The sequence below is a fragment of the Cyclopterus lumpus genome, chromosome 16 (genome assembly GCF_009769545.1).
Source record: "Cyclopterus lumpus isolate fCycLum1 chromosome 16, fCycLum1.pri, whole genome shotgun sequence".
Lineage (NCBI taxonomy): Eukaryota > Metazoa > Chordata > Actinopteri > Perciformes > Cyclopteridae > Cyclopterus > Cyclopterus lumpus.
The window spans coordinates 13,446,695-13,457,828 of record NC_046981.1 but is presented as its reverse complement, the minus strand read 5'-3'; the positions used below and the strand labels follow the sequence as shown (position 1 = coordinate 13,457,828).

Sequence of the window (11,134 nt, the reverse complement as noted above, 5' to 3'; positions counted from 1 at the left end):
TCTGTTCGTATAGGGATGCTGTTTGTTAATGTTGGTCAAGGCAGACATTTACCACCTCACCGCCTTCTGTCACAGCCGCAGACAGCACATTGGAGAGTTCTGCATGCAACGCGTAAAACAAGTTTACAAACCATGGAGCGATCATTTGGTGCAAGAGATCCAAATAGAAAGGACACGTTGGTGATACAGACAGCCTATACCCCAACAACACTGTACGCCACATATATACTAAGATGGACGAGTCGGTAGTGGGTTGGTCTGCAGGCAAGTTCAAAACTCACACAGCAAACAGGAAAAAACAGTCATTTCAGAAGTGAAGAACACAACTGCCTTTTTTTTCTAGATCTAAGGGGAGGGATTGGGGAGTTTACAATTTAAAATAAAAAAAAAGTGTCTCAGAGAAAGAAAGGAGAGAAAAAGAGAGTTAATCAGAGCACAGTCTGGCAAGATGGTGGACGCGGGAGAAAATGTATTAGCTGTGTATCATTTTGAGAGTCTCTTTCTCCCTGTGTCTGTCATGCAGAAGCATAGAGGGGGAAAGTGATGGAGGCAGGGACGGGGGTGGGGGACTGACGGGCATCGGCCTCTTCAGGGGATGTGGGGACGCTGTCGGGGGGAGAGAGGAGATGGGTGGCAGCACGCTCCCTTTCTTTCCATCCAACACTATCTGTGATCGGTTCGCCAGCCTGGATTCCTTCCTGATGCTGAACTCGTGCTCGTTTTCGTTCTCCGAGCTGCTGTCGCTCAGATCTGTGATCTCCAGGTCTGAGTCTGACTCCGGGTCCAGCTTCACCCCTCCTCTCCTCTCCGTGGGGGTCTGCCGGCCTGTCCCTGTCCCGGCTCCGAGGCCAATCGCTCCCAGCCCCAGACTCAGTGCCGTGGCTGGAGGATTGGCCTCCGCTCTTTCCCCCAATGATGCCCCGTTGCCAACGTCCGACCGACCCAATGACAGGCTCCCGGGGTAAGGTGGCAGGATGAGTCTGACTGGCTGACCACCCGCTGTGCCGTTTGTCCCTCCGGTTTGCCCTGCTGCTCCCCTCTCACCCCCACCTGCCTCCCCTGGGGGGAGCAGGGATGAGAAGGGGTGAGGCAGCTGGGAAAGGCTGCTCTGCAAAGGGTTGGGGTAAAACTGGGAGGGGTAGAGGGAGCCAGGGGGCAGTTTGGGGCAGTTATTGAGGGAGAAGGCCCCTGGGAGGTAGGGGTTGAAGCCCCAGGGGTAGTCGAAGGGTGGGTTGCGGGGGTACGGGCCCAGCAGTGATGGGGGTTTGGTGTAGCACGGTGCACCTAGGACAGAGACAATCCAGAGATGGAGGTTAGTGCTCAGAAGGGCCAAAGGTTTCTTGACATACTACATCCAAGAATGTTCACTAATTATGCTCATCGGTATTAGCAATTCTAATCAGAAGCCACAGGGGCCAATTCTGGCACGGCTGCTTTAAAAAAGAAAAAAAAACACACACACACACACACACACACAAAACCTGATGGTTCATTTATGCATGCCAGTACTGAGATGTACACCCACTTCACACTTCTGACAACCAGATGTGAACACAAAGATTCTGCACTGCGGGGAAAAAGAAACGTCTAACAAAGCAGAGTTCACATCTTCCAAACACTGTGTTAAGCACATTTTGTATGTTTAAAAAAAAGGAGACGGACGCCGGCCACACATCATCGCAGTGGTGACAGTCACCAGAAATAAAACATACATCAGCAGCCCGGTCCGTGCACTTCCAGAGGTACCTGACGGATTGGTCCCCACAATGTTTTGACATGTCACCGGATCATTTTAGATTAAGCAAAAGAACATAAGCTGTAGCGAATTAAATATAGCACTGTATCACTTCATAATTCAGTTTTAATGAACAAACAAAAGCATTGCCTCTCCACATTCTCTACCTCCTTCCAACTGACAACCAACTTAAGGATTCTCCCTCTCTCTCTCTGCTGCACCCTCCTCCTCTTTCAGTCTTCCTCACTCTCTCTTTCACTCTGTTATTTACTATGCAGGGCTAATTTGACAGTGGTGAAGTCTCTGCGTGCTGGGCCAGGAGTAGCTGGCAGACACATGAATATTGAATCAGTCAGGCAGGCCTCACTTGCTTATGAAAACACAGTAATGGGCGCCCACAGGCCACAAACTGAAGCCTGCACCCTCAATTAGTGCCTTCCTGCCTGGGAAGGGATTAGGACAGCAGGGACACATGGGAGGGAGAGGATGGTGAGAAGGGGAAAGGGGGGGAATAGGACCTGAGGACAAACAGAGTGAGTAAGGATGGGGGGGGGGAGTGCATGCGAGTGTGTGCGAGTACATCTGTTTACACACTGCCGCGCTAGCTCTGCTCATTCATACACATTCTGATGCACATATAGAGAAGTACAAAGGCAGCTCGCATTAACGCACGTATACTGACAATTAGGCAAACACACACAACTCATCGCTGTGTTCATTGACGCCTATATGCAGAGGGAGGATAGGACAAACAAGGATAATCATCCTGGAAAGGTGGATTATCCCTTCAGCTTCCACCTCGCTTCTTTTATCAGCGCTGAAATGCATAATTCACAAGCTAACCTGGCCTCTCACCTGAAGCACAACATCACCGCGGGCTGTAATGGGACAGCCATCTCTCTTATTTCCTTTAACAATAAATGTTCATGCCTCCCCATATCCTCCATCCTCTCCTCTTTCCCTCTACCTTCTCCTCCTCCCTTTGTTTAAGAAGGTATGTGTGCTATACCATCTCATGCTCCCTCTGTACAAGCGGTCTTTCTTCTCGTGAAAAAGTCTCCGGGATACAGAAAGATTCCTATTTTTGCTCTGGCACTTTTGACAAACTTTTCTTGGCTCACCTGTACTGAGGAAGGGGAATGCATCCAGCCTCAGCTTGTCTCCTTCGGGCCCTGGTGCCGTGGTCCCTCGGTCAAACAGGGACGTTCCCCTGCCAGAGTCTGGCAAACGAGGAAACAGAGACTGTATGGCCTGAGACAAAGAGGGGCAGAAAAAAAAGAGAGTGGGAAAAATCCATGAATTAGTGTGTGTACTTCCCATATAGAGCGCACATATGGCTACACATCCACCCTGATGGCAGGACGCCGCTGTCAACGCAGGACTTTACACTGCACAGTTCAGCGGCGCCCGGCAGAGTGTGATGCAAACGGTGACAGAGTCGCAGCAAGGGCAGGATAAAAAGGGGTGTCATGGGAGGTAGGAGGACACAGAGGCTCAGAGACCCAAAGGCAGGAGGAGTACAGAGTCAAATGGAGACCAGCGATTAAGATCGTGGCCACAAAGGATAAATGACGGGGAGAGAGGGATTGTGGGCATTCGTCCTGCATGAAGGGACACAGGACGAATAGGACTGAGATCTGAGAGGATGACATCTATTCAGGATGTAGGGCAGCTGTGTGTGTGTGTGTGTGTGTGTGTGTGTGTCCGTGTGTGCGCATGTATTTTTTTCTGTGTAAAATACGTGAAGGAGAAGGAGGCATAGGTAAAATAGATGGAACACTTGAATCTCAGGAATCAAGGGGACAAAGGGGGGATTTTTTCCCCCCTGAGCAGGACTTTGGATCAATAGTATCTGTCACCCCCGCAGCCCCAAGTTTGAAAGGCGAGACTGTACTCCCAAGCTGCAAGATCTGCGTTGCTTAACAAACCGCATTAATGACCCACCATTGATCTGATCTGACGCGACCCCTTTGCTTTCCATTTCTTTCATTTTCAATCGATGACAGATGGATACGCCATTGGAGACGGATGAGAGGCGGAGGGGATAACGTCTTCTTTTGTTTTAAGGACAAGTTAAAACCGTCCTCCTCCACTGTCTCCTTCAAAGACTGTGTCTCCTTATCCCATCTTAAGGGTAGCGCAGACAAATGATGGATGAATCTCTCGTACTGTACTTTCAAGTTACGTGTTACTTTCTAGGACATTAGTTGTTTAAAATAAAATTATCTGCACACTGGTACTCACTTCAAAGTAAAAAGAAAAGACTCACAGTTGTGTCTTGATGTAGTTTAGAACAAATTAAAAATGGTTCATTGTTTTATTTTCTCTAAATATTGAATCACTCATTCAATCTATTTAACAAAAAATGTGTTCTGATACTATTTAGCTCTATAAAAAAACGTTAATCTCTTTAAGTATTCTATTATGATCACCATTAGAGGCAATGAGTAAAAGAGAGACGTGGTGATTACCACTCATTCTCTTGTAAAAAGGTCAACGCACAGCAGGGGCCTGAGAAATACAACAGCCAAATCACTTGAGTGAAATGGATTTCAGTTAGCTGAATCAAATTACTATTCAGAAAAAATTAAGGAGTTTAGCACTATGTCTAGCTCTCCTTCTTTTTTCTTTGTTCCAGTTTTCTCAGTTCTTTAATTCTCTGTGCATTTTAATGCAATTTGTATTACCGGCTATTGGAGACAGAATCAAAGCGCTAAATCAAATACCGTTATGATTTAGATTTCTGTCTTTATGCAGCTAATTTTTCAAATGTGTCAGACTGTGAATTTCTGTTCATTTCATCTGTTCATTTACTCTTCATATATCTTACGAAAGACATCCCTCTGCCAATCCCACCCTCTTCCAGTCCCTTCGTCCTCCCCTCCGTACCTCTGGGCTGCAGTCTGGAGCGCTGGAGCTCCCGTTGAAGTGGTTCTGGGCCAGAAAGAAGGGAGAGTTGGCCATGTCCAGAAGGGGGTAGTTCACCAACACGACCTTGCTGAAGTTAAACTTGTAGGTGAAACGCTTCCCTTTGGTTTTGTGCAAAATGCGCTTGTTGTAGTAATACCTGCAGAGGAGGAGGAGAGGATATCGAAGGAGGGATGGAGCGGGGGGATAAAGGAAAAAGGAAGAGGAAAAAAAAAAGAGGAGGGAAGGATTAATATAACGCTTGCATCAAGGTTCCGTGTCTCATCGCTAACAGAAGCGAAGAAGTAAACAACTTCAGCGCTGTAGGACAAGAGCTGTGCTGATTTCCCACTGTTTTTATTCATCTCCTCCTTACTCAAATCAATTCATGTCTGCCTGCATTCATTCAATACAATATGGTTCTTTAAAGGGAAATATTATTTATTTATTTCTTACCAGACGAAAAGCCCCAAACCAGAATTCCTTTGAGCCTCAAAGGCTCTTAACATATAGTCAACATTAAAACAACAAAGGAAAATACGTATTTCATCGTGCACAAGATTATATCAATTAAAACAATCATATGTGTGTTAGATTATGGTATAATATGATATAGATTATGGCATTCAAATAAATGAAAAGATAAAATCAGGATCCTGAAAAATATTGGTGTCTCAAAATCGTCAAAAAAACTATTTTACTCAGAAGGTTTTCACTGTTGAAGTGAAAATAATCAACAACATTTTAGGGTAAATGTGGTATTTATTAAATGCATCAGAAGCTGTTTGGACTGAAACATAATATCTAACCCGGGTGACGTGTAAATGACACTGAGATGCTCCCACAAACAAACACATTTACAAAGACAACGGGGGGAGTCTCCACGGTAACGACCTCAGGTGTCTCCCGCTGGGCATGTAGAGCCGTCGTCATGCCTGTTTCCTGTGCCACCCACTTAGGTGTCACAGCGTACAGTCTGCCAGGATGCAAGGTTGATCAACAGTAAAGGCAAAACACGGAGCCATCTGGCTCAGGCGAAGGAACTGAGTGCTCAGGTGGAAGAGCACAGGGTGGGGTGGGGTGGGGTGGGGTGGGGTGGGGACCGGGATGCCGCAAATTGAAAACCCCACGGATGTCTCAGCGCGAGCTACAACTTTGAATCTCGGACTCCCTTTCTTCGAGCGGTTGCATTTCTTTTGCTTTGAAGTGACCAAATACAGAATGCATTCGACCACCTCAGCATTAAAAACACGGGCGATCAACGCCTCATTATGCAGACGCACGGTACCAACACACACAGCAGCATGTAAGTATCTGCATGTATCCACAGTGGCTGCGCCCAGTGCACTGGTGTGTACGTGTTTTTGCTTTGCGTGGCAATTGTGCCGTGGCCCTTAATTGAGCAATTAAGTGAGGCTAATTAAGAAGGCTAATTGTGGCCCCAGCCAATTCATAACAATTAGACTCTGACGACAGCCCCCATTAACAAGAGGCCAAAGGAAAGCAGAGGGAGGGGGTTGGGGTGGGGAACAAGTCAGGGTAGTGTGTATTTGCATAAGAAAACTGTGTGCGGTTGGGGGTGTAAAACGCTGAAGGTATATGGAGTGCGAACGAACGGTATTATTTTTAATCACCTTCGGCAAGTTCGGTGTCGAGCTGTTTCCACGTTCTCGACTCTAAAGAAGAAGTCCAAGCAATTTCAGACTGGGGCTTAATTTTAAAATCCCTATTGAATTTTTTATTTGGCAGCTCAATGGTGAACTTTCCATTAGGATGTCCACAGATAAGGAGAAATTGAGGGTATTGACGTTCCCCTGGAAAAGTCCAACCTTTATCTTTCCATTAAACCAACATGAAAAAGACCGACGTAAGTGGGGATTGAGCCAAACAAGAGCAAACCATTTATGTAAACCGCAGTGTGATAAACATCTTGATACCAGCGGATGCCAACAGTCATATTGATTGACATTCAGCACATGGTGTACACACACATACCTCAGTGCCCTGCTCAGTTTGTCATAGTTCATGTGAGGTTTGCACTTCCTTAACCCCCACTGCCGAGCCACCTCGTCTGGATCCTTGATCACAAACTCTCCATAGTCTCCCTGCCACGCGATTACGCTATTATACTCCTCCTTCTGCAACAGCTCCAGGATGAAGTGCCACAGCTGGATCTGTCTGGACCCGGGGCTCGACTCAGGCTTGTAGGCCCAGTCTGGGAAGGCTATCCCTGGATAGAGGGAGCAGGAAAGAAGGGAGGATGAGGTTAGGGCCTGTCATTTGTCCCGCCGCTTGCCGGGGGGGATCGCTGTCCGAATGACTGATGAGTGATGGTGGTGAGGGATGATGTGTTTAATATCACAGCACGTGCCTTGAGCAATGTTAGTCTGCGCTAATGCCCTCTAGCCTCAACAGATTGGTCAGTGGGACGATGACAGCTCGCTGGGAGAGATCTGATTGATGCTGCTCGGGCCGACTGTATGCACATCATAGACGGAGTTAAGCAGCTTTTTGACTCATCCCAAAGAGAATCTGGCACTAGCCTTGTAAAAACATTCGATATACAACCAATTACTACCAGAGACTGAATTAGTTTTCCAATGTGTGATGTTGTTTTATTTCTTTTGAAAGTTTGTGATGCATTTTAATATGTATCAATTGGACTTTCCCGATAATGGTTAGGTTTTATCAGAACAGAATTTTCTGTGACGTGGGTCCAGATTTAGAGGTATGTTTGAAGATGCGTGAGTAGATTTATTTTCACAAAATACATGATTTTAGGTAAACCAAACAAAGAAATTATACCCCTTGCATGAGCTTGATGGTGGGACTGACCTGGCGTCCAGAGTGCGGGCACCGGGGGGAGCAGCAGATCACTGACGCAGTTACAGTCCATACCTGCACAACACCTGGAACAAAACAAAGAGCACATATATGTATATATATATTTGTATATATAAAACAAGAGAAACTACCCAGCAAATGTATTTCAGTGATTTAAAGTTGTAGTTGAAGTAAACTTATTAATTTTTTTATATGGAGGTATTGCGTAAGGATCTAAGGGCGCAATAGGCGTTGAAAAAAAATACCGTGAATCGATGTGAAATATGGCAAGGTTATGTTTCATATATCTTTGGTCGAGATAAGGTGTTTGATGGATGTGATCTTGTGTGGCCACCTGAGGCTGTGTCTGATGCAACATGGTGGACATCCCTATAGTGCATTTATGAACAGGAGGAATTAAGTAGACTTTTGAGAACCAAGTTAAAGTTGAACCATATTATACATAAGAAAATGACACGTTTTGATATATATTATGGCTTGTTCGAGTTTTTAAATAAGAAAAATAAGTTAAAGATCTCTATGTGCACTATTATATTCAGGTGCCTTTAGCAACAGAGACCGGTTGGTCTACACCAGGAGCGGCTGAGTTATGTTATGTGATTTAGGCATTTATATTAATGAGAAACGCCTCTCAGTATAACGCAATACAACTCAACAACGCCACAAACTATACAGCCTCCTCAATAATCAGAAAGTTGGATTTCATGTCTGTTGCATTAGACTGCATTAGTTTGACCGAGCTTCACGTAATAAACTGGCAATAGAGTAAATAAAGTTATAAAAACAGCAAAGCAAGAGGCCCAAACTGGAGTTAAATTTTTTAACCCCACAACTAAGCAACACACATGTGAAGGCGTGAAAGCCTTCAACAAACTGTTGATGTAATCAATCCATCGCGTCACGCTGCTTTTTATATGCGAGCGGCTGATCTGAACACATCGGAAACAAAAGTGTGTGAATTAAATGACAGCTAGCGAGATAATGTCTCATAAAGAAATGCGTATAGACGTCTGCTGACAGGAGGAGGTGAGGAGGGTTACCATGACGAGCGAGGGGAGATGTGATCTCGTTTGGATATCACAGTTTCATCAGGGTTGTTTTACAAAACTCAGATGGAAGAGATGCCCTGCTGCTACACTGGTATCTTTAATGCTGGCCTCTCTATCTCTCCCTTCACTCTCTGCCTCTATTTAATTATGCTCTGTGAATTTTGGATTTTCCCTCCAGCATTGAAATGGAACGTGAATTATTAAGGTGTGTTTGTATAAATTATTATTACTAACTCCAGGCATTTCTCTCTCTCTCTGACCGGCTCCCTCTAACCCGCTCTCTCTCGCTCGCTCTCACCCTGCTTCTAGCCTTTGGATTGTGGTCCCTCTCACTCTCTCCTCCCTCTCTTCATCTTTCTTGTTTTCAAGCCGCTCCTTCTGTCTTCAAATATAGAGTTGGCATTCATCCTATCTCACTCATATCATTTTTTTTTTTTTCTCACATCATTTATGTTATCATTTCTTATTTTTCATCTTTTACTATCGGCCTTGTGTCTCTGCCTGCGCTCACTTTCCCGTAATGAGTCAAAGTTGTCACCAGGGTTCACATAGCAGCTGTGTCTTCACAGAAAAGCTCCTCGTTTTCACGTGGGATTTTTGCACAAAACTATACTACACGAAACCCGTTAGATCACTTTGAATTCAGGGTATCAAAACACACATTGCACAATTAGAAATGTCTCTCTTCCAAAATGTCCTTCCATTAAAACTTGATACAACCCGTATATCGGCCTCTGCGGGGATTGGTATGAGTCTTTAAAAAATAAGATATTCTTTGTGTTTGAGGTAGTAATCTATAAGTTTCCTCTTCCCTGTAGGCTACAGGTCATCAATACTGCATCATCTGTTTCATTTGCCATGCTCTCATCATGGTCCACGGCATGTATAAGCTTGTCTCCTCCGAGGATAATATATATGTGTGCTCCTGTCTGTCAGGGTCTCTCCAGCTCTCTCTCATACTACCTACACACCGCCTACATCTATATCCATCCTCCCTTTCCCCATCCAACAGTGTAACTATACAGGTGAATCCTCCTTTCCTCTTTCCCACCTCCTTTCTATTCACACACACCTATCCACAGTCTGCTCCCCCGCCCCACCCATCTCCTTTTCTCTCCCTCTCTCCTGCTCTGTGTGTTTTGCTTCGGCGCAGTAATTTTCCGTTTGATTTCGGAGGTAATGCATTTTTTACAAATCAAAGAGGAAGCCAGGCAGCTCCCCCCCCCCCCCCCCGCCCCCCTCCTTCTACTACCTCCCTTCCCTCCCTCCTCCCCTCCCTCTCCTCCCTCCCCAGTATCCTTCGTTCTCGCCCCCCTCGGCCCCCCAGGCCAGAGAGGAGATAAAGGAGCCCCCATCATTTCCTTGTTAGTTTTGATTTGGGCAGCGCAGGGCTTTCAAGTTCCCCCCATCACCCCCAGAAACATTATAACTAGCAGCCCAGGGAATACTGTTCCTCATACGCACACACTCTTACACACACACGCATGCCCAGACTGTCAGATACAGATGCTCACAGATTGTAATGGATTGTACAAGCACAGTAAACACACAGTCTTAAGCAGATATGCCACAAATATTCAGGTAGCCGACGCACACGCACACACACACACACACACACACACACACAAAAATAAGACATGGAGCCCATAGATATTGACTGAATCAATAAAGACACACTAACACACATCTCACCAAGCTGAAAGAGAGAATGCACTTTGTTTACTAAAGATGGTTCTGATAGAGCACAGACAAACACACACATGCAACACAGAGCGACTGTGGACACAACAGCCCAAACAAAGGACCCTCTCTCCCACAAAAGGCCACCTATAAAAACCCAGTCTGGATGATGGATCACACATTTACCGGTGACAATAGTAAATACTTACAATAGCACCGCTCAAAAGGAAACTGCAGTTGTGCTCGTCCACATGTTGTGGAGTGTCGACCCACACTGTTTTTTAGCAAACGCACTTTCCTGCTGCAAACCCTCCGGTGTGCCGGTGAGTCAGAAGCTTTTGATAATTCACTCAGTTGAAAGAGTCGGCGGGTTTTAGGGACAGTGTTTCCTCGCGTCTTCAGCACGCTACGAAGATGCAAAGACTCAAGGCTGAAAGGTTGTCGCGCTGTTGCTTGACTTTCAAAACAGCCACACCCAAAGTCTCAGAAAGGACACATCAATGTGCATCTTTAAACCTGCAATGCAAACGGGGATTTTCTGTTTGATGGGCCTTGTGGAAACAGACTGTCAACACCACATCAATGTATGACCACTATAAGGTTGATAACGTGAACTTGGCAGCTCACAGTTGCTTATTTACACATCCAGCAGACACAGAGGAACATTAGCAATCATTTGGAGTTATGTTTCTGGCCACTTTGTTTAATGCAAGTCTAATATTCACTCCCTTAAAGCTCTGTTTGGTCTCAAGCAAAGTATATGACTATTTAACTTCAAAATGTTCCACTTTTTTCAAGGTCTAGCTGTTAACTTTGTCTGTGGATTGCAGCTGTGCAGGTGTAAAGGGGGTATTCAAAGCTTCATCACACATGAGGTGAACTGAGAGTCGGGTGATAACTCTCTGTGGGTTCATCTCTT

At 45.5% G+C, this 11,134-nt stretch overlaps 1 protein-coding gene across 1 annotated transcript; it reads right to left on the bottom strand.

Moving 5' to 3' along the window:
* Positions 1 to 472: 472 nt before the first annotated feature.
* Positions 473 to 7,538, bottom strand: erfl1 (Ets2 repressor factor like 1). The gene is made up of 5 exons (XM_034554203.1): positions 7,478 to 7,538; positions 6,638 to 6,872; positions 4,625 to 4,802; positions 2,857 to 2,986; positions 473 to 1,284 (listed from the first exon to the last, which is right to left on the bottom strand). The coding sequence occupies exons 1-5, from the start codon at positions 7,536 to 7,538 to the stop codon at positions 473 to 475; spliced, it is 1,416 nt and encodes a 471-aa protein (XP_034410094.1).
* Positions 7,539 to 11,134: the final 3,596 nt, after the last annotated feature.